General features: G+C 40.5%; 2 protein-coding genes across 4 annotated transcripts in view; both read left to right on the forward strand.

Annotated features, from left to right (window-relative positions):
• The first annotated feature begins 234 nt into the window (after positions 1-234).
• Positions 235-5,252, forward strand: Uba1 (ubiquitin-like activating enzyme 1). Its single transcript, XM_017172085.3, has 4 exons — positions 235-1,215; positions 1,754-3,475; positions 3,547-3,855; positions 3,914-5,252. Exons 1-4 carry the CDS (start codon positions 511-513, stop codon positions 4,697-4,699), a joined length of 3,522 nt encoding a protein of 1,173 aa, XP_017027574.1. The 5' UTR covers positions 235-510; the 3' UTR covers positions 4,700-5,252.
• A 2,400-nt stretch (positions 5,253-7,652) lies between these two features.
• The window catches only part of Mmp2 (Matrix metalloproteinase 2), an 88,299-nt gene continuing 71,257 nt past the window's right edge, over positions 7,653-24,694 (forward strand). The window contains exons 1-2 of one of the 3 annotated variants that reach the window (XM_070284761.1): positions 7,653-8,070; positions 8,147-8,261. Coding sequence is in view for 2 of the 3 variants with exons in the window: in XM_017171925.3 (XP_017027414.1) it covers positions 11,338-11,556 (219 nt within the window). In the remaining variant the exon portion in view is untranslated. Of the gene's footprint in view, positions 8,071-8,146; positions 8,262-10,429; positions 11,557-24,694 lie in introns of those variants that run through there. The other 2 variants (XM_070284760.1, XM_017171925.3) reach the window with 2 other exon arrangements.

Genomic DNA, 24,694 nt, shown 5'->3' on the forward strand with positions numbered 1-24,694 from the left:
GGTGGATGCAGATGCAAGCTCTTTGGGAATACAGGATTATAAAAAACCAATCAATTTTGAACTAAAATGAAGCAACAAATTTTGTGATATTCAGTTGCTCGGGAAATACATATTAATATATCGATATTAACTTACAACGCGATATATCGATTGTGGAAAAATAACATCGAGGTATCACGCAGCACAGCCACTATCGATACTATCGATATTATTGCAATTTGGATTTGGATCGTGCTTCGACCTGCGAGTTGAGTGTTCTGTATTTGACCCTGACCATTGTGCAATAAAGCCGGAATCTACTCCGGGCCGTGGACAGAAAGTGAAACGAAGGCAAAACCAATTGGCCAGACGTTCCGTTCTCGTGCTTGCGCGTTTTGTGTCCGTGTCTCATTGTGCGTGTGGGTTTGTGTCGCAGTGTGCGTGCGAAGTGGTCTGGTGTGCGTGTGCGAGGGGTGAGCGGGGCAGCCGCAACAGTCGCATTTTCGCAAATATTCTCGACAGTTCTGAGAAATGGCATCGAGCGGTCAGCAATTGATGGCCGATTCACCGGCCTGCAGCAGCTCCGACGGGTCTCCGCTGGCCAAGAAGCGAAGATTGGGGCTGGCAACGGCCGAGAACGAGGAAGCCGGCGCTGCGACGAGCAGCAGCAACAACTACGAAAATCACGACAAAGCAGGCGGCGTTGACATTTCGAGCGAGACAACAATAGAGCAGCAGCTGGAGCTGTGTGTATCGTCGTCTACTTCTGACACGTGTGCTCTGAATGCGACTGCGAAGCGAGCGAACGAAACAGCGGCGAAAGCGAACAGCGACGACGTTAGTACTTCGTCAGCAGTGGAAAAGGAAAGTAGCAAGCGCCCGGAGAAGCGGAACAACCTGGACACCGAAGCCAACTCAAGCTCCTCCAGAAGCAGCTCTAGTACCACCGCCAACAACAACGTCAGCTCCAGTAACAGCAATAACAACAGCAACAGCAGTAACAGTCGGCATTTAGGAGCTAGTAGCATGGCTGCCAATAATGCCGCCGCCGGCGGAGACATCGATGAGTCGCTGTACTCGCGCCAATTGTACGTCCTCGGGCATGATGCCATGCGCCGGATGGCCAACTCGGACATCCTGCTCTCTGGCCTGGGAGGACTGGGGCTGGAGATAGCCAAGAATGTGATTCTGGGCGGTGTGAAATCGATCACCCTGCATGACACAGCAACTTGTGGGGTATGTGTGTTCCGTTACGCAGCAACGGAGGCGGGGGGAGTGGCGAAAAAATCGATAATTTTCCTTTGACAGAGCGGAGTGCGCGGGAAATGCACAGAGAAAAACTAACGGGGGGTGCAGACCCTGGCATTGTGATTCATACGCGGCCGCTTTTCCAGAGATTTTCGCGCGAAATTAGGTTAGGTTAGCTTCTCGGTTCTAGCCTTTTCGCTTGCAAAAAAGAAAAAAGTAATTCGTTTTTCTTTCTTTTTCTATTTGCGACAAAAGTCTGCGCCATGCGAAAAGTGTGCGAACGAGACCGCTATAGAGTGTTCACTATTTGTGTGTGTGTGTGTGCGCGCATAGCGGTCTGGAAATGTTTTTGCATTCCGCTTTGCTGCCGTCTTTCGCTTTTGTTTTATACTTGGAAACGCAACAAATACTCTTTTGTTAGTCATAACCGCCGTCTCCGTCGCCCCCTCCTCCCGCCTCTGGCCAATTTCATCACCACAATGCAATTTATTTTGGATTTTAATTCTGATTTCGTTTTGCCTTGCAGCTCCAAGACTTGTCATCGCAGTTCTATCTCACCGAGGCCGACATCGGCAAGAACCGTGCCGAGGCCTCCTGCGCCCAGCTCGCCGAACTAAATAACTATGTGCGTACGGTCACCTACACGGGTCCACTTACGGAGGACTTCCTGCGCCAGTTCCGCGTCGTGGTGCTCACCAATTCGGATGCCGCCGAGCAGCAAAGGATCGGCCAGTTCGCCCACGATAACGACATTGCTCTGATCATCGCCGAAACGCGCGGCCTGTTTGCCAAGGTGTTCTGTGACTTCGGCGAGAATTTCACCATCTACGATCAGGATGGCGCCCAGCCTGTGTCTACCATGATAGCCAGCATCACTCACGACGCTCAAGGAGTGGTCACGTGCCTGGATGAGACCCGCCACGGCTTCAACGACGGCGACCACGTCACCTTCTCTGAGGTGCAGGGTATGCAGGAGCTTAACGGCTGCCAGCCCATCAAAATCACCGTGCTGGGACCTTATACCTTTAGCATCGGCGACACCAGCAAGTTGGGCGAGTACAAGAGCGGCGGCGTGGCTACGCAGGTGAAGATGCCCAAGACGGTCAGTTTCAAGCCTCTGGCGCTGGCCACCGAGGAGCCAGAGTTCCTGATCTCTGACTTCGCCAAGCTTGATGCGCCTGCCACGCTACACTTGGCATTTAAAGCGCTGGCATCCTACCGCAATGCCAACAATGGAGCTTTGCCGCGTCCTTGGAACGACGAGGACGCCAACAAATTCTTGCAGCTGTGCCGGGACAGCAGTAACGGGGATATCGACGAAAAGCTGGTGCTGCAGTTCGCCAAGATCTGCTCGGGCAACATATGCCCGCTGGATGCGGCCATTGGCGGCATTGTAGCCCAGGAGGTGCTCAAGGCGTGCAGTGGAAAGTTCACTCCGATCTTCCAGTGGCTGTACTACGATGCCCTGGAGTGCCTGCCTGCAGAAGGTGTGACGGAGGCGGACGCCCAGCCTGTGGGCTCACGCTACGATGCCCAGATCGCCATTTTCGGCAAAAAGTTCCAAGATAAGCTAGCCGATTCCAAGTGGTTCATTGTTGGAGCCGGCGCCATTGGCTGCGAATTGCTGAAGAACTTTGGAATGCTCGGCCTGGGCGTGGGCAAGGGCCAGATTTTCGTCACGGACATGGATCTCATCGAGAAGTCTAATCTGAACCGACAGTTCCTGTTCCGCCCACACGACGTGCAGAAGCCTAAATCGCTGACGGCAGCCGATGCCATTAAGCGCATGAACCCAGAAGTAAACGTCACGTCCTATGAGCTGCGCGTCGGCGCTGAAACCGAAAAGGTCTTCTCCGAGGATTTCTTCGGCAAGCTGGACGGCGTGGCCAATGCTTTGGATAATGTAGATGCCCGTATCTACATGGATCGTAAGTGCATATTCAACCGCATCCCGCTGGTCGAGACCGGAACACTGGGCACCTTGGGCAACGTCCAGGTGATCGTGCCCTTCGCCACCGAGTCGTACAGCTCGTCTCAGGATCCTCCAGAGAAGAGCATTCCGATCTGCACCCTGAAGAACTTCCCCAATGCCATCGAACACACTCTGCAGTGGGCCCGCGACGCCTTCGAGGGTGTCTTCAAGCAGAATGCCGAGAACGCTGCTCAATATATAGGCGACCCGCAGTTCACCGAGCGCATTGCCAAGTTGCCAGGCATTCAGCCCCTCGAGATTCTCGATTCCATCAAGGTGAGTTTGGGTTTAATGAGCTCATCTGCGTAAAATATATTTAACCTCATATATTTTTTTAAAATCTACAGAAAGCCCTGGTTGACGATAAGCCAAAGAGCTTTGCTCACTGCGTGGAGTGGGCCCGTCTCTATTGGGAGGATCAATATGCCAACCAGATCAAGCAGCTGCTCTTCAACTTCCCACCCGATCAGATCACCTCCAGTGGTCAGCCGTTTTGGTCTGGACCCAAGCGCTGTCCTGATCCACTCGTCTTTGATGTGAACGATCCCATGCATCTGGACTACATCTATGCGGCTGCCAATCTGAGAGCGGAGGTTTATGGCATTGAACAGGTGCGCAATCGCGAGACGATTGCCGAGTTGGTGCAACAGGTTAAGGTTAGTCTTTTCGCATAAAATTCAAAAGGGAGCCATTTCTGAATTGTTTGATTTTCAGGTGCCAGAATTTAAGCCACGTTCGGGCGTTAGGATCGAGACTAATGAAGCAGCTGCCGCCGCCGCGGCCAACAACTTTGATGATGGCGAGGTGGACCAGGATCGTATGGACAAGATCATAACGGAGCTGCTGAAGAACGTCGACAAGAACTCAAAGATCACTCCTCTGGAGTTTGAGAAGGACGACGACAGCAACTTGCACATGGACTTCATTGTGGCCTGCTCGAATCTGCGCGCCACGAACTATAAGATTCCACCGGCCGATCGTCACAAGTCCAAGCTAATTGCGGGTAAAATCATACCCGCCATTGCCACCACCACATCGGTGCTTTCCGGCTTGGCTGTGCTGGAGGTGATCAAGCTGATTGCCGGCCACCGCAATCTCGACCAGTTCAAGAATGGTTTTGTCAATCTGGCGCTACCGTTCATGGCCTTCTCGGAGCCGCTGCCCGCCGCCAAAAACAAGTACTACGGCAAGGAGTGGACGCTGTGGGACCGCTTTGAGGTTACCGGCGAGCTGTCGCTGCAAGAATTCCTTAGCTACTTTGAGGAGAAGGAGAAGCTGAAGATCACGATGCTGTCACAGGGCGTATCCATGCTGTACTCGTTCTTCATGCCCAAGGCCAAGTGCTCCGAGCGTCTGCCGCTGCCGATGTCGGAGGTGGTGCGTCGCGTGTCCAAGCGCCGCATCGAATCGCACGAGCGCTCGCTGGTGTTCGAGATCTGCTGCAACGACGTCGACGGCGAGGATGTGGAGGTGCCCTACGTTCGTTACACGCTGCCCTAAGCCCATATATATTCTTAATTTAACCATTAAATTATTTTATGATCCCGTTTTGTCGTTCGGAGACACCTACACGCGCACCTCTAAGCAAGAAATGAAATGTCTTAGCTGTTTGAATTTTTATTTTAACCACAACACCACTACCCAAGGGATGGCAGGAACAAATACGAGGAGCAGCAACCCCGATCTAGAAATTAAATATAAATATATATTATGTGTGTATCCTCTAAGGAAAGGCAAATGAATTCGCAACATACGAAATACAAAGACTCGACTTAAAGCAAAACCTAACTACATCTGAAGAAACTCTCTGCTCAGCATAGTTGTAAACGAATGAGAATGAAATTACGTAGCACTGGAGGCGGACTTGAATCGCATTGAGTAATTGAAAATTGGACACTGTTCTTCAGCCCCGGCGGAAAATGTTCACATTTCACTCATATATTTTTTTTATATGGAAGTATAAACTAATTACATCATTGTATTAAACAAAGAAGAAAACCGGAGAAAAGCGAATGAATAAAGCTGTATATTTCATATGGTAATCGCACCGCGAGATGATGATGTCTTGGCTAATTTCGTTTATCACTTGGTGGCGTTTCAGTAATCCCATTTCCCCAGCGTCAGTTCCAAACTTGAAATTGTAATGCATACTGCACAATAAGTATCTATCCATACGCTGCTGCCAAGTCAGTCAAGTCAGTTGGCAGAAAGTTACGTGACACAATTAAATATTTTATGCCCTCTCAAGACGTTTATGCCACTCGCACTCCCCGGAGGAGGCTGCTGCTGCTGCTGCCACCGAAGTGCAATTGGCAAGTGCCGTAAAGTTGCGATGCAGCTTGAAGGCTCCGAAGGCGGAGGCGAAGCGGGTGGGCGTATTATAATTAAATATTACACGCAATGCAACTGAAGTATGGCCAAAGTTATGCAGCTCTGCGTCTTCCTCTTGGCCTTCTGTGGCTTTTCGTGAAACTTGCTTAAATTATTCAGATAATGAAACAAACAGGAGAGCGGGGCCGGGTGCGTGCGTGTGAGGGGAATTCAGACATGGCCGAAATGGATAGACACGGGAAACCCCACAGAGCTACGGGGAGAGGCTTTGCATCTTCTTTCGCCGAAGTACTTAGCCAGTTTTGGGCAGGCTAATCAAAGTTAACGATCCTCCTTTGTCTTGGTAACTAATCATTTTGCGATTTTCGGCAGCAGTTTAATGGGTTTTCTGGCCGTCTAATGCAGAGTTTCGGGTAAAACTTTATTGGAATCCATTAATCTATTTATTAAAAGGAAAGTTTATAAATAATTTATTATTCATATGTTAAATCAATAAAGATTCCTTTCTTTCAATAATTTCCCATATTAGCCAGCAGCAGGGACATTTTCCCTCGATCTCATTTAACAAGAAAATAGATAATGCAAATATATAATAATTTAAAATTCTTTGTGGTCAGTGTCGCCTTCTGCGTAAATCGTATGGATGAGCCATCAGAAATTCAGATGCAAATCTTTGCCCTTTTTTTTATATTTTTTTAACGTGAAAGAATATAGTGTGCGTCAGGCAGCTGACAAGCGCCACAAAACCCAGAGGGGCTGTTGACTCATGGGAAAAAGAGGGTCGCTGGATCGCTTGATCTCTTTTTATTTTTGGGGAAGCACTCACCCATGGAGCCGCTTTCAGGTGTGAAAAAGAGCCAGCAGAAATTCATATGGCAAAACACTCGTAAATTTCAAATCGACTTTCAGGCTTATCTCGACTTCAGATCGAGCTAATGGGCCCGTCAGCTATATATCGCGATGAGTTTGCCTCAGGGAAGGGCATTACCAGTTCGAACAGTCAAAAATTGAAGTCTTTTGTTTGATTCCCACAACCTGTTGGCTAATATCCAAAAAAATTGCGGCCTATTTGTCATGCAAATCGGATGTGGAATTTTAATTTGTACTTGCTGCCATATTAATTGTGCTCCCTTTGCCATTGAGTGAGTGAATTCAATAAATTCTCAGTTGGCCGTGTGACACTTTCCGTGCGATAATGAGCCACAAACTCCGCCGAATGTGATTAATGAACATGTTAAATGGAAATCGTCAAGAGAAGGTGACAGTGGAGGTGGAGGAGGCGCTGGCGTTTTCCCAGATGGACACATCAAGGCGAGAGAAGCGAGAGCAACGCTCGTGGCCAGGGAAAATCGGAGTGCATTGGATGCATATTTTAATTAATTACTCGGATACAGAGATACATCTGCCTGTTGTTGTTGTGGGTTGTGGGGGGGGAGGAAGGTCAATTGGGCTGGCATTTCCTGTCCATTACAAAACGACATTTGGCCACAAGCCGTAATGCGTCATCCGAGAAAGTTTTGGCGCTGCTGTGTAAAACACAATTAGTAATTGCTTTGATTTCCTGTCTGAGGAGGAACGTGTTCGATTTTGCGCACTTGGGAAATGGTAGTATGTAAATCGCATGTCCGACCACCGCTGGCTACATGTGCCCACTTCCATTTTAGATCACTCGAACAAGCGCCTCGAATTGAGTCACACAGACAGATTGCACAATGGGAAGAGAGATCTGACCGAAGCAGACGTACACAGGAACCACATGCTCTGATCCGTAAACAAAAACAAAAATTATAATTAATTAATTTATATAATTTATTTAAATTACATTTTTCATGGCTATACGTTGGTAGAAACAAGTTTAAACATTATTATAATGGGTTAAGGCAGATTTATCAGATAAAGTCCTACTTTACTACAGGTTTAAAATCGTTTAAAACGACGTCTAAAAGTATGCAATAAAATGTTTTGGGTTTGAAATTAATCTTTTTTACGCTTTTTACCTACACATTTGATTTTTAAGTTCCACTTTTAAACACTTTTTATATCATTTTTTAATATATATCCTTATTTAATTTGATTTACTTTATTTTATTGTGTAAGCCTTGATATTTGTGTCTTTTTTCTTTATGTCACTACAGAATTGTTCGAGTGCAGGCACAGGAACCATGTGTTTTGAACGCACGCATATAAATAAATAACTTTCGCCATATCGGCCAGACATCCGTGCTCTCCCGCCCACACATTTAATACAACATTATATGTAGCCGTTCCCCTACTCGTACATTATGCTTTCGGCCATCGCCAGACGACACTTGTCGTTCTCCATAATTGATTTCTCACGAACTTGCACCCGGCAATTCAAAATCGAGGCCTCTTCGGATACAGATACGGATACCTATGCAGATACAGATAATGATACTACTGGATGCGCCGCTGTGGGGTGTGGAAAACTGGCCCTGATATGGTTATCAGGCGAGAGTGTATGCATTCGCGGAGAAATGCAATAAACAAGATAGTGCCCCACTGAGTCACTGACATCAAAAGTTACTAACCTTCCTTACTTATGTTGTGCTGTCGCCCATCCATCCGTTCCTTATCAGCGTGTTTTTCCATTCACAGGAAGCGGACCGACCACACGATAACTCCATTCGATGGATGATCCTGACCATGGCCAGCGGGTAGTTTTTTCTATATATTACGGCATGATACATGGACATTTTCACTTAAAAGTTGCGTAAGCATTCGTATTAAGCAATGAGTAGTAGTACCTTCGATTTGATAAGATATGATTTTCTTGACGTAATAATATTTCCGTGTTTTTACGCACCCTTCTTGGGCTTAACCATGTGTCACTGCATTTATATTGGTGTCAAGTGCAGAGCCTACATAAAATATAGTATAATAAATAATAACTTAACTTCCTCTCCACATAACTTATGACACAACACTTCCGATTCTCATACGCACCTTTTGTGGGCTTCTCACTAATTTAATTTCTACTCGTACTTTTTTTGTAGGTCAACTGCAAAGCAAAAATCGGTTTTGCATTCAATTTCGTGTTCAATTAGCACTTGAACCCAAGACCTCTCTCGGTCTGGGTTCAGAAATTGCCGGCAAGCAGTTTTGGATATTTGTGTGGGTACAGTGCTTATCACTATTATAAGGCTTGATTTTATAAACTGAAACCAAAGATAGAATAATATTTATAGGGTCTTTTCTAAAACTAGCTTAATTACTATTATTATCATACTATTAAGTTATTGGTTTATTTACTAAAATGAATATAAAATGTACTAATAAGTAGGGCTTACAAAAATGGTTGATAATTTTTTATTGTAATATATCTTTCTACATAAAAAACAGGTTTCCAATTGGGTCTTATAATCGGTATAGTTACTCAGACCAAAAACTAAAATAATCTTAAAATAGTATTTGAAAGTTTCTTTTTAGTTTTTGTTTTTTGAAACGCAGTGTATGGAACGGAACGGTTGTATCTTAGGTTATTGGTTTATTCCTATCACACGCACGCTTCTTGGAATAGTCATCAATATACTACAAGATCAACTTGTATCTATTGTAAATTGGTTATGATTAAGTGATAATAAATTGAATTTAAAAGGGGCATGATGATCATCCAAAACAAAAGACGCATCAACGTAACGTAATATATTCATGTTAAGCTTGATTGTAATAAAAGTTTATCAATGGGTTTTTGGTTTTCCCATAAGATTATTTCGTTGATAAATCGAGTATGATACAATCGAGTTTTACGGTGAGTAACCCACGGCCATTATTCGTTCGTGCGTAAATTGATTAGACGTTCATTCAAAAATACAATTGGTTCGGTTAATGAGGCACTGACAATAATAATAATACTATTTGGAATATTAAAATTTAATCATTTGGAATTTTATTTATAATATATTTAGCCATTCAAATATATAAAAATAAAATTTAAATATTAAGTTTTATTTTATAATTTTTTTTTTACATTTTATAATACTGATTGATGGACCAGTTTCTAAGAAAAATACAAAATAAAGATTTATTTTAAAATGTTTTTAAAATGTTTCTCGCTGTGTAATCTTTATTTTGTATTTTTCATAGAAACTGGTCCATCAATCAGTATTATTAACCATCTGCTTTGTATCTATTGTGCAATCGCTGGAGTGGCGCCAATCTTGGCACAAACGTGTTAAGACCGACACTTTTTAGGTAGCATAAAAAGCATAATCGCTAAAAAATAAAAAAAGACAGACACCCACAACGATCATCGTCGCTCTTTAATTTGCAAAAAGAGCAAGAAGAGAAGTAAAAAGACTATTTAAGATTTCCAGTCAAGCGGTTGGTGGGGTCTTATCCTTAGCTGATATTGGAGTTACAACGGCTTGGCTCCCCAGCAACACCCACTGCGATCTTCAGCTCTCTTAAAAAAAACCAAGAGATAGTAAGAGAAGGTGAAAGAGCACGAGTTACAAGCAGTGAACGATGGGGCAAACTACAACTTTTTCTGACTAAAACACTTATTTTAGAATGTGATTAAATTGCATTAGTATTTTCTTTAATTTTTATTTAATTTATATACATTTTTTAACGGTTTTCTTAATATATTTCTTTAAATATTCTAATTTACCAAAATATCCTAAATATATAAGTGAGTTTCTGTTATTAATTAATCCACTTAAAGTGTTCCTTTGCCCCATAGTGCAGTGCAAGGAGCTGGTGGGGGTCTTTATCCTTCGCTGATCTTGCCGCTGCATCTGAAAATTCTGCTCCCCAGCAACGATCACCAGCGCTCTCTCTCTATCGCACCCCGTCCCCGCGGAGAGCGCGAACGAAGAGAGCCGCTGCTCTTTGTGCGGCGGGACCTGGCATGGCATGTCGCTTCAACTCGCAGCAAGTCAACAGTCACAGTCGGTCGCGCGAGGCGGCTACTCGATTTTTTACTGAATTCTAAATTCGAAAGCAGAAAACAAAATATCAAGAGGAAATAAATTTACAAAAAATACAGCGGGATTTATGCTTACACGAAACACAGAGAAGGAGAGGCGTGAGCTGGTGTCATTGTTGTTGTTGCTGCTGCACCGCCCACTTCTTTTGTAAGGCGAACAAAGCGCGGCAAGGAACGGGAATCGGGAACCGCGGGATTCGGTATCGGGATTGTATTAAAAAAACGTTAACGCGAACGAACAACAAAAGCCAGTACACTCCTTTGTAAATGCATTGCGTGCTAATTAATTGTGTTTTTTTGCACAAAGCTAATGTGTCTTTGATAGTGCCACCACTGTCTTGGGAAATTTAAACGCACTCCGCCCCCGTGCTCCTGTTTTCCCCCCTACCCATTACGTATGCGTCATATGTAAAAGAGGGAAAAGGGCCAAAAAGGAGAGAGAGAGCGAGTGAGAGTGAAAGAGAGCAGAGCTACCAAAAGAAGCAGTGGCCACAACAAAAACAGAAACAAGCACAAGAATTAGCAGCACAAAACAGAGCAACGGTTCAAAATTTCATTCTTTTGTTGCTTCTGCAGCTGTTTATGCTGCCGGCTATTTGTGTGTCCGCCACTGCGCATGTGTATGTGTGTGCGTGAGTGTCAACCCCCGCGTGAAAAGTTCAATTTCCCCCCCTGCCCCTGTACGACAACGAATTAATTAAGACGCGAATAAAAAAAAAAAAAACGTTTAAGAAAACGAAATAGTTATCCACGGATCCCAAATGATCGTCGAGTGAAGGAAAAGTTCTCGTGTCTTCTCTCTTTTCAACCTAAAGAAAAAACAAGAGAAGAAGAAAAAGCCAAGAAAAAAAGAAAGAAAATGTGTTCCACATGTGTCGCCGGCCTGTGTCGGCTAGGCGTCCTGCTCGCACTAGTGTCGCTGGTCACCTGCATCCTGGATCTGCCGCCCCTTCCAGAGGAGCATCATTACTACCACCAGAAGAGGCCCGTTGACCTGCCGTCGACAGTCGAGCAGCTGGACATGCGGACGCACAAGTCCTCCGGCAAAGCCAAGAGCGCCGTCTCCGAGGATACAATGGTGAGTTAAAAAGATGCACTTTGAAATTGGGATCCATAGAGAAAATCTTTGAGATACTATCCGCTAATATCTGTTCAGGATTAACCTTAACTTTAGTGAGTTAAAATGGGTTAGATTCACTTTGAAAATAGGATCTCTAGAAAGAATCTTTGAGATACTTTTCGTTGGTAATGTCTGTTCAGGTTGAACCTTAACTTTAGTGAGTTAAAAAGCGTTAGATACACTTTGAAAATGGGATCTATAGAAACAATCTTTGAGATACTTTTCGTTGGTAAGGTCTGTTCACGATGAACCTTAACTTTAGTGAGTTAAAAAGCGTTAGATACACTTTGAAAATGGGATCTATAGAAACAATCTTTGAGATACTTTTCGTTGGTAAGGTCTGTTCAGGATGAACCCTAACTTTAGTGAGTTAAAAAGAGTAAGATACACTTTGAAAATAAGATCTCTAGAAAGAATCTTTGAGATACGTTGATATTGTTTGTTGGTAATGTCTGTTTAGGATTAATCGTAACTTTAATCAGTCTTACGTATAGACAGTTTTAACACAACATTGCGAAACTAATTTTAAGCTGTAATATGTACATATCTTAAATTTTAAAATACTCTCCAAATTTTGTCGTAAAATAATCGTGACCCACAAAGAGTACGTCTTACAACATATCATATTAATGTATTAAGCATTGTCATAATAATCTTTATCTTAGGTTTTCAGAATTCTTAAAACTCGCGTAAAGTAATTAAGTAATAAATAGATGTAATAGTTTAAAAGCAAGTTTCTCTTTTAGAAAATGAAAAGGAAGTTCGATCTGATAGTTTTAAGTTAGTTTAGATTTTAATTTAAAATATAAGGACTTAAAGTGAGTTTAAAATTGAACCTTCTCTAAATATAGTTTGGATTGATATAAATTAAAACTGTGTTTTTACAATTATTTTTAAAAATTTAATAAAAGTCTCATTTTAGTTCTTTATTTGGTGAAATTCCTTTATATTAATCCAGACCACCTCATTTTAATTAAATGCTATTTTAATTTAATTGCATACTTACAAAATTAACTAAAATCGAAATATTTTAAAACAAGATGTAAAACAACCCCATTATTTATGTTAAAAAAAATCATTTAATCAATTTGAATACACATTTATTCTCATAATTAATGCTCAAATAAACTGAATCCCATGCATCATGGATGATGAGCGCTTTAACATTGTTTGACACAATTGCCCAAAGCCAATAAAAAGTCATAAATTATTAACTTTTGAACTCCCAGAGCCCCTTTGAGTGCAACATATGTTTGCATAAAGACCTGAATTGGCAACAAAAATAGCAGCATTAATTACCACGGCTGTTACATACATACATACGTAATAAACAAATATGAATAAAGCAAAAGAAGCCAAAAGAAAATCCCCAAACGTTCCATATGCATCAAAAAAAGAGAAAGAAAAAGATAGCCAGAGAGTTCGGTAGCAAGCAGCTGAAAATGAAATCAGCATAAAGAAGGAGAATTTCCATTGCAGTTGCAGTTGCAGTGGCAGTGTGCAGCTTCAGATACTCAATCCGTATCCGCATATACGGGAGCGAGCAGCAGCGACAAGGGGTCGGGGCTGCACCATCGAGATAAGGCGGCTCCGAAGGCCCCCAGTCACCCCCGTTCTGTCCAGAGTACAGATGCCGCTGCCTGCTTATGCTGCGGCTGCTCATGCCTATGACCCCAAAATCCCAAAATGGTCTACATATACAGGCACAGTGTGCGTCATAGATAGCAACCTTGATGGGAAACTGGTTCTTAATCAAATCTTATTTTTTAAAGAGACTTAAAAAACAATTTAAATACTCAAACTTCTTTATTTAGGATTAAAGTTATTTTTGAGTAAATAAAAATTTATATATTTCTTTAAAAAAAATTTATTTTAATAATAGTAATTATATTAAAATAATATTTAATTATATTGTTGTAAGTTTTTAAATATTAGGGCAAGTTGATCTTGAAAATATAATAACTTACAATGATTAATCCCAGGGTGTACCTTAAACTTCTATTTAAAATTGACAAAAAATAAGATTCAATTTAAATTTAACAAAAAACAAGAAAGGAAGCTAACTTCGGCACGCCGAAGTTTGTATACCCTTGCAGATTGGTTTTGATGTTTATTTTATAGATTTAAATGCTGAAAACACTCACAAAACAGAGTTTCATTACATTTTACCTATACTTATTATGTTTACAGTTTGACAGTTACAGTTTTACATTCTCAGCTTTATATATTTTATACATTTACCGATCGCTTCTATGGCAGCTATAAGATATAGTTGTCCGATTTTTATGAAATTTATACCAAAATTCTAGAATAATAAAAAAAACGTATATCTCAGAGTAAATAAAAATGCGTTGAAAAACAACGAAGCTATAATTTTATTTCTATTAATTTCTCGATCGTTCCTATGGCAGCTATATCATATAGTCGTCCGATTTTCATAAAATTTTTACCAAAATTCTGGAATAATATAAAATGGCTATATCTCAAAAATGATGCAAAAATATTGAAAAACAGCCAAGTTATACTTTTTTTTCTAAAAATTTATCAAACATTTGTATGGCAGCTATATGATATAGTCGTCCGATCCGGCCCGTTCCGACATATATAGCAGTGAGAGCATATAGAAGACTATATGCAAAGTTTCATTCAGATAGCTTTAAAACTGAGGGACTAGTTTGCGTAGAAACAGACAGACAGACAGACGGACAGACGGACAGACAGACAGACGGACAGACGGACAGACAGACAGACGGACAGACGGACATGGCTAGATCGACTCGGCTGTTGATGCTGATCAAGAATATATATACTTTATAGGGTCGGAAACGTCTCCTTCACTGCGTTGCAAACTTCTGACTGAAATTATAATACCCTGCAAGGGTATAATAAGAAATACGTGTTTTCCTCTCGGTTAAGTAGTTGTTAAACTTAACATGAAGTTCCCACATCTACCACTTTAACCACCATTTTGAAGAGTAATGAAATAAACCCATGAGTCACTTTTTGGCAAATCACATCCAACTTTCACTTTATAATAATATTACTAGTCATCAGATTTTTAATTAATTTCATTTAAAGTATTTTTATAATTTACCTAGTAAGTTAGCTTTATGCTCCCGAAACGCACTGTATATGTGTGCTCATTCAGATGCCCCGAGATGGGGGCCACCAGTCTCGGATTTGGCCACTGCAGTTCGGAGTGCACAATGCACGCTTATTGTTTGGGGCCATCCACTGCGTCCCCTGGCTCTTAATGCATTTGTGGGTCTGCGGTTGCAACTGAGTCTGAGAGTGTTCGGGCCCAGCCGGAAAAGCCCTCGCGACTAGGACAATTGCCTGTGGATGGCTGCAGTTAATGAGCACGGGCGCCTTTTTAATCAGAATAACAAAATATGAGCAATTTACTTATTATTGTTCCCTTTTGTTTTCCTTGTATGCCAAGGAGTCGCGGTGGCATTCTTGAAGGCGCGCCAGGACATTGAACCCGAGCCGCTGCTGACTCAGCACCGCCAGACATGCGAGGCAGCCAGGATGAACTATTTATGTACTCCGCCAGTCGGCCATTCAGCCATTCAGGCAGTCGGTCCGGACTCCGCCACTCCGGAGGTTTCTGCTCATGCGGCTTGGACCGAATCTTGGCATTTATTAAAGTGCGAAAATTGTAATTGAAGGGTCTGCGGGAGCGGTTGAAGAAAAATATGAAAGATTGAGCGAAGGAGGCAGCAAATAAAGCCGCGTTTCATAACTAAAAGGCAGGCCACTATGTGCTATATGTTAATTAAGTTTAAATATTTATTGAGTTTTAGAAAAGCCTTGTGAAAAATTCAAAAACTTTACGAAAAAGTTCAATATATTTAAGGACCTGAAAGTATTCAAAGCGGTGAAAGCGCCTTATATTTATGAAACGTTGTTTTTAGGGAAAGAGAGGAGTCGAGGTCGTCGCCGAGCCCGCATATTGTTTATTTAGTAAGGATATCGGAAGCGATGGATGTCCCCTTTATACAGCTGCCCGCTGGATGAGCTGGGCCCAACATATGCCATATAAAGATAGGTATATACATATATATATATAAATGTATATATATGCATATATAGAGCACTATACATAGCGGCGATATGAGCGGAACCGAAAAGAAAAGAACTGAATCCCGAGGAAAACCGAGTTGGGACGTCGCGACATCGAGTTGAGTTGAGTTATCCGGATGGGTTGAGTTGTGTTCAGTGTCGCCAGCTAGGCGCTGCCTGCCATGGAGCTCTCTCGGTTCAATAAACGCACTCACACACACCCTGTGGCACACTCGCACACCCCACACACTCTCCGAATTGTTGGCATACACTCACGCACTCGCGCTTATGAGTGGCGTGTAATCAAATAAATGATGAAAATGGAGCCAAGACGAAGAGTAAGATGCCAGTGCACATAGAAAAAAAGTTGAGGTAGTTTTAGTTTTCTAAAATATAGAGGTGTTTTTTTAGGTTTTAAAAAATACCCGAGAAGTTGTAAATAATATAAGAAAACCATAGTCTTTCTTTTAAATAATTTAAATTGTTTAATTTAAAAGATTTGAAGATTGAAATTAATTATTTTGAGTTTATATTCTAAATCCCTTTTGTTCATCGTGTAGCTGTTTTTCTTGGGAGACGCTTGGCGGCAGGGTTCTCGATAGGAGGAAGGAAGGTACAGGGGGGTGTCGGGTGGGTGGCAGGGTCACGGCAAGGCAAGGCACTGCACTGGCGGTTGCAAGCCCCAGCGGAAGTAGTCCGGAAAGTGTATATACACACATAGAAAGTGAAGTGAAGTTAACTTAACTTATCTGCACGCACAGCGACATACATGCATTTGCATATCGCCACGCGCAACTCTTCTATATATATACACTCGGATATATCTGTCTGCAGTAGGGACTGTACAATTATATATACATATATATACATTTGTAGACTCGAATAAAGTCCCGTTTGCCACTGACACTGAAGACAGAGGACGGGAGTGAGCGACCTAACAAACTGTTGCAATTTGCTTTCAAGTTTTCGCAAAATTCTAATTGGCACAACTATAGGAAACAGCAGAAGGAAGCGTTGTCATCCGCAGACTTTTGGGACTTTCAACTGTCGTGTTTGTATTTGTAATTGCTATTTGCGGCCGGGGTCTTTCTTCGGGGTAGTTTTCTAATGAATCGAGCAGAGAAGAAAGCACAGGAACAGGTGTTTCCTATTCGTTTTTGGAAAGTGATCAAAACATGAATCATGTTAATTTTATTTGGGAAACAAATATTCTAAATTAAACCTCGGCATAAACACCAACAGCTGTGATTAATATGAAACTTTTTATTTTTAATTTTTAATTGAAATTTCAAAGAAAATAATATCGTTCTTTCTTTGGCAATAAATTGGCAGCTATCAGTAATTCAAGTGTTTAAAAATATGTATTTAATTTAAATATTCAAAGAATTATGAAGCTTATTAAATGTATTCCAAGAAAAAGTATTAATTTGTGCATCCAAGGCTTTCTTTAAAAATTTAAATGCCTCATGAATCACTGCAACACATAATAAAATATGACCCTTACTATAAAGTTGATGCCTGGATTTAAGGAATATTTACAAAGACATTACACTTAATATATATTCCCCAGTTACTCATTCTTAATTGATCCATTCCTCAATTTTCATCAAATTCCTCCCTTTTTCGGAATGCAATTAACGCAGTTGCAGCTGATGGAAGTCATTGTGGACATTTTCGTTGATTGTTTTATGGCTTCCTGGTAGAGTGGGTCTCGAAATCCAACCCTACCCGATCGCTTGTATTGCTTTTATGGCACACTCAAGGCAGAACAGGGCAGGGCAGCCCCAACTTTCCCGACAAAAACAACAGAATCGGGCATTTTAATAGGCTTATGGCAATTCTTGGAGCGCCAGTTGAATGCACCAAGCGGTACAGTCATAAAGTAGGAGCCAGATCTGATCGTATAATTATTAAATGCCAACTCCATATACGATAATCAGAGACATCAGAAAACAGGAACCGAGTGACACTGACAGCGAGGGAGTGAATCGCGTCGGATCGGACTTGAAGCAGATTAAATTTGCTGCTATTAATTATCTGGCGACGATTTACAGGCGCATTATTAAGTCAAAGCTGCTGATTCACGGAGGAAGGGGGAATTTTAATAAATCGGGCAGCACATTAACTTTATTATCAATTATAATAACAGATATTTCCGCTTGAATCGTTGACACGCCACCGATGCCCGAATAAATTTACATTTTTTTAAAGGTAATTTGTCAGTGAATGACTGAGACTCTGTGTGTGGGTCAATCCACTCACAAAAAGCCGCTTGACACCTGTTTTATAGGCGTTAATGAGACCTGCCCTGGCTACTTGGGAAAGCTAAATGAAATGATTCGAGTGTAGGAAATCCCTGAGCACACATTAAGTCAGTGACTAACAGAGGCAAGATTTTTTTGCCTGTCATGAGTAGGCAGAAAATAAATGATTTTTTAATTAGTCGGTGAATTAAAGATTTTACTTTGATTAAATCATTCGCTGTTTATGAAATTCTGCTGTTTTTTTTTTATTACAATTTTTTGAATCTTTCAAATAGTCCTAATGACCAACCTTCTCTGGCATACAAATCGATTCATTATCCTTTTTCATTTAAAATATTCAGCTTAGCGCGCTTTTTAGTACTAAATGTTATTTGCCATTCCCTATTTTTTAATTAGAATATTTTTCCCCAATGGCAATCACAATTTGCCACCGCTTTTCCCCTGACTTTGTACCAACATGAAAAAAAAAAACGAAAATGGTAAAAAATCCTGTGCAAAGGACTCTGTTCAGTGGCGCCCCCTGCCGGGCAGTCATGCAACATGCACATGCATTTACCTGGCTAAAAAAAGCTTTTTATTAAATTTCGCTTTCAATTCAGAGTACTGCACAGGTGAAGGTGGAGGTGGAGATGCAGTCGCCGCAGGTTTGTTTTCTATTTATTTTTTTAATTGTGTCACGTAGGGAACTGCATTCGGCTATAGAAAAAAGCCAGCTGCCTTTTTAGCTTTGCTTGCTGCCTGCAAAAAAAAAAAAAAAACGTAAAATAAGTAAAATAAACTACATCTGATACGTGTTTGTGTGTGCACGGATTTCATACTATATTTGTGCTGCTCTGCACGCATTGAAATGCAAAGAGCGGAAAAATTTTCGAGCCGAGCACAAGAACAAATAATGCCCAATTTGCATTGGCAAAAGAGTGGAATACAAAAGCATCGCTAATACTACCAGCTTTTGTGGTAGTAAAAACTACATGGATAAACGAAATGGTGAAAAAATATATGTTTTTAAGGGGTGATATTGGAACTATAATCATGTGTTATTGGGGTTTATTATAAAAATATTTATATACATTTTTAAGACTTTATTAAGCTGTGTATATCCGGTAATTCTCTTAAAACTAAATTGTTAAAATATCTTAAAATTCTAATAAATACAATAAAAAAGTTATTTAATATTTGAAGGATATATAATAAAAACCTATAAAATTATATATATATTTTTATGTTATAAATATTTTTTTTATAATTTTTTTAAGACTTCATTTAGCAATGTATATCTTATAATTACCTTATAATTCAATCGTTTCTTATAAATATATTGCTTTAAAATATCCTAAAATCGTATAAATACATAAAAAAGATATTTAGTAATTCATGTATATATAATAATAATTTTATATTTTATAATTATATATTTTATAATTTTTTAAGACTTCATTAAGATATGTATATCCGGTATTTACCTTATAATTCGAACGTTTCTTGTAAAGATCTTGCTAAAAAAATATCTTAAAAATCTAAAAAATACCCAAAGAAATAGATTTAATTTTTTAAATATTTTAAATATTTTTATATATAATAAAACCCCCCTAAAATGCTTCAGAAACCTAAAGACCCTCTTGACTTTTTCAATATTACCAATTTACCTTACAATGACACGTCATCGAAATTAAAACGTGCTCCATTCAGCTAATGTAACGCTTAACAAGGCGCAGTAAATAGGAAGCATTTTCATTTATTTATACATTCAAAATATATACTTAATTAAAGGCTGATAACACAAACACACACACAAAAAAAAAAAAAGAGCGTTGCATCAAAAAGGAAACACTCAGCTGGGCGATAAGCCTGCAAAGTAAAAGCATCGACAGACAGAAGCCGCCCGATTTCCATTGTTGTTTGTTGTCTTATTCATTAATTTTATGTGCCATTGATTGATTTTTAATGTCATTTGGGGAAGGGGAAAATACAGACAGCACAGCGCCCGAGGGAAAGAGGATTGAAGTGTTATCGTCTGGACGACCCACGCTGCGTATGATTGATGCATTTATGTTGATTTTCCTTCGCTTTCCGCTCATCTTTTATTTTTTTTCGTTTTCTCGTGCATGCATTTTGCGTATATCCGCTGCATCATTATGGCTGCATACCCACAAATATGAGACATTTGCTGTGCATACAAAATTTTGGACGACAGTCGCCTAGGCGAGCTCTCTCAAACTCAATCTGCATGCACATTAGCCAATGGAACGCCAACGCGGATTCGGATGCACAGAGACACCATGGCGGACATCCTTGAGGACAGACACTCAATCTGTCCCGCGCAAACTTTGAGAAATATATGTCCCCAATTTTGGTTAGCAAATTCTATGATTCCAAGCTTCGCACAAAGGAGCAGCAGTAGGTGTCTAGGTGAAAATCAAGAAATATCAGAAAAGTAGAAGCTGGAGAGCTGTTAGTGAAAAGAAGGATGTCATCAGTTTAGGGTATGAATGGGAGATATTTCTAAGATTTAATTAAGGTATCATGAGGCAAAGGTAGAATAAATATACAAAGATACTTAAAAAATTCGGAACTAACAAAATTTATGTTAGTTGATGAAGGAAAGCAAGGTCATTTTCTAATATAATTATCATATATTTAATAAATTAATATTTTAAATATATTTCTTTGACTAAAAATTGTTTAAATTTCCCCTGAAATCTTTAAGCATTTCCACCTTCCTCTCTTTCACTTCCGAGCTAAAAGTAGGGCAAGTAATAATACCTTACCGACTTCAAAGTCCAACCGACATTTGTACAGATAAATATTCCAGTTATATATTTATGTTTTTGCCATTCATGCATATCATTCAAGTGAGTGCTGGTGCTGGTGCTGTGAGAAAAGGAATAATGCATTATCGGAATTGCACAATCGTTATTGTTATGGTGTGTGGAAAGTTTCGGCTTTATCTGCTATGCATTTCACTCGGCCAGAGCCCAAGAAGGATTGAAAGATATATATATATTTATGCGTGGAGGAAACGGGTAATATACAGAGTCCAGCCATTAGCAGGAAAACAAGCATTCACACTCCAAGACTCGCATGCAGATTTTCCCCCTCCTCTACCTAATGGCAGGAAGAATAAAAGCGCAATAAATCCAAGAGGTTTTCGCTGGCAAAGGCGAAAGGTGGAAGTGCATAAATAAATATATATTTCCCGAATCGAATCGAAACGAAACAAACCGCTGGCGGAGTTCTAAGAGCGCCATCGCTGCATAAAAGAAAAAATATAAACAAAATATAAAGCAATTGGATTTGACCCAGATTCATTGCTGCCGTCTGTTTTCGTTGATTTTTTTGTGTTCCCTCCGAGTTCCCCCGGATTTTTCGGTTGTGTTTTTTCTGCTCGTATTAATTATCACATTTTTGTGCCTCGACGCGCGCTTGTGATTGCAGGGCAGCAGCGGCAACAATCGGGAGCATATAAAAGCAATTTATGTTCGATTTATTTATTTTGGAGGACGGAGAACGGAGGACGGAGGACGGAGGAGCCCCAAATGCCGGCAAGCACGCGAGCTAACGGCAAATTCTGCTGTTAACTCCCAGCGAGGGGCATTACTCTTGGTTGGTCCAGGAACCGAATGAAAAATCTTTGACATTTTGGCAGCGGCAGCAGAGACGACGGAGTCTTGATTCCTTGACTTGATTTTAATGATGCCACATGATGCCGCAGCTGCTTGGATATATTGGCCTTTTCCGCAGAACTCAGAACGAAGCTGAGTCGACTCGACTCGACTGACATCCAACAAGCAGCAACAATGGCAATGACAACGCCTTTTTTGGGCGACATTTGTGCAGCAAGCAGGTTTCCTTTTAAGCGCTGAATGTGCCATCAATTATGCGGCATGTTGCCCGATCTGAGGCTATAGCTTTGCTCACATCCAGCTGCAGTTACGGCTTCACGAAAAACGGCTTCAAGCCCCAAGCTTCCAGCTCCAACTCCAAAAAAACAAGAAGGTACGAAAGCAAAAGCAATAGCAGCGGACCACGTAGGTGTCAGTCACTTGTGCACGGCGGGAAAATAGGTGTTTAATATGGAAATATATTTTTTTTTAAATTATTATATATTTAAAAAATGTTTATAGTTATGGAGAAGATCATAAAGTTACCAAATAACTTAATAAAAGTGGTTTTAAACTGGTATTTAATATGGAAATATATTTTATAAATTTGAAATATTTTTATAGTTATAGAGAAGATCATATAGTTAACGTTTTACTTAATAAAAGTGGTGTTTAATAGGTGTTAAATATAGAAAAATATTTTATAAAATTATTTTAAAAATTTATAGCTATATAGAAGATTATATAGTTACCGTTTTCCTAAATAAAAGTGTAGAAGAAATACATTTTCATTTACTAATCTCACCTGGCTTCAATCTGCCACACAATCTACCAGCATCTTAAATTCTTAAAAACATCTTACATTGTAAATTTCAAAAATACATCTTTGACGCCTTCCTAATTATAATAATTATTAGGAATATTTTAGTATAATTTTTCGGCAGTGTGCCTAAAGGTATTACCTGTTTGTTACCGCTCTCTGAGTCAGCGACATTCCTGCGAAGCTCTTTCTCATCTCGTGTCTCATCTGCGGTTCAGAGTGCACAAATATTGACCAAGTCATTTGGCCGTTCGGGGATTTTATTTTTCCGCTTGGCCACCTAATTTAGCCACACTCATCAGTGACGTTTCTTCGCAGCTTCTGCTAATTTCATCAAACATCAGTCATACTCATTATTGGCCAAAACGGGTTTTTGTGTACAATTTATGCGAATATCTTTAACTTTACCCGGTTATCCCAGGCTCTGGGCTGGTCAAAATCATAGCTGCTGCAGCAGGTTTTTTTCTGGCTTTATTTACATAACATAGCTGGCGCCAAACAACCAGTAGCCGTTGTAAAAGATAGTATCTGGTCTAAGTCCGCGTAAGATAATTGCAAAAAAGTGTCGGATGGCAGAGGCTGGCTGGGAAATGTGAAGTTAAGGGGGAGCAAGTAACCTATCGTGGATAAATGTCATGAATGAGGGATTGAAATGGTGGGAAATATATTTGAAAAATTCATTTAGTTAATATAGATTGTTATTTTATTTAGTCAGTTATCAATGCCATCTGTAAACCAAGTTGGCGTAAAGTAAACTGGCTTAATATAATTAGACCTTAGAAAAGTTTTTCTAGAAATGGTAAAAACTTTATTTATATTCTCAGAATATCAACCTAAATATCTTGAATTCTTTCTGCTATCAAATAATATTTTATATTTAATATCTATATTTCTATATAGTATCTTTAACCCCTTTTTAAATACAAAAACCCTCCACCCTTACCTTCTTATCTTTGGCAAAGATTCTACAACTTAAGGCACTTGTCTTGGCTAACCAAGGGCATAAAGTTGTTGAAATTACGGCATTCTCAATTGAATTATTAAGAGAATTTATGCATGTTCCCCTGAAAGCAGAAGGCAGAAAGCTGATGCCAAACCACAGGCGGTGGTGGTGGTGGTGGGTCTAGCGGGGCATCGATATATCACTGACCATATCGAGTTGCCGCCGCCTTAATGTTCCGTCTGCAAATGGTCTTAATGTCAGAAGTTAAAACCTTTTTAGACTCGGGCCCCTCGTTCGTTGTAGAATTTGCATATAATTGGCTACAGAGAGAGCCTTCCTGACCGGGCCATATGCTGCAGCCATGTTCGACCTGATCTCAAGGCGCTGCATTTCCACACATCCATTTCTGTTTATTTAACTGTCGTGGCAAGTCATTGAACGCAAACTTGGAAGCTGGTGCTTTGTTTTTGAACGGAACAGAGCGAAGCTCGCCGTTGATATAAATAATAATGATTTATTTGTTTATTGCAAATTGCTCTCGGGCACAATGCGTAGTTAATCAAGAGTGCATCTCGCCTTGGCATCCCAGAAAGAGTCTTTTGCCACCTCCATTTCCATTTTCCCCCCCACATCTTTGCCATTTTGCTATTATTTGCACAGGCTACTCGTGGTGATTGAAGAGGGGGGCAGCAAAATGATTGAGGCTTTTGCATTGATTGACTTTGTTTTGGCTTTGGGAATGGGAATGGGGTGGAAACTTTGATGACTTGTTGGTCTGTTTCCTTTGTCGCAGTGACAAAGTAAATGCTCGAACCTGGCGGCTGGCAGGTGCCGAGTATCTCATCACTTTCCCATAAACACAGTGCTCCAAGTGGTGGCTACAAGTGGGCTTGCGACCTGGGGGCTTAGAGCCTGGAACCTTGCGCCGTGGGCCGTGATCCGTGGGCGGGGATATAGCAATTTACGTCCTGTGGTCTAATTAAAGTGCAAGCACAAACACAAACAACGAGAGCCAACTCAACTTGTGGCAGGTTGAAAGACGTACCGACCAACCACGAGTCATTCGCCGCCAGGCGCATTGAACGTTGCGTGTTTGCAGCTTTGCGGTCGGTTCATTTGATGGTCTATCTACACGGTGAAAAATTAGGGGAAATCAATCAGAATAAGCTAAGAAAAATGGTTAGTTTGGTAAAGGAAAAATTAAGGTTTTAAGTTTGAATTCAGAGGGTTTTTGGAAGGAGGCAATTGTGAGATGAAGTCTGTGATTCAGAGTGTGACCAAGGTCTTGCATATTTTCTAAAAACTATAATAAAATATTTTATTAAAACATAATATTTAATAAGTTCTTGTATACTTATTTTATATTTCCAAGTAAAAACATAAAATTAACTTACATTTCTGA

This window comes from Drosophila kikkawai, chromosome 2R (assembly GCF_030179895.1).
Source record: "Drosophila kikkawai strain 14028-0561.14 chromosome 2R, DkikHiC1v2, whole genome shotgun sequence".
In the NCBI taxonomy this organism is placed as follows: Eukaryota; Metazoa; Arthropoda; class Insecta; order Diptera; family Drosophilidae; genus Drosophila; species Drosophila kikkawai.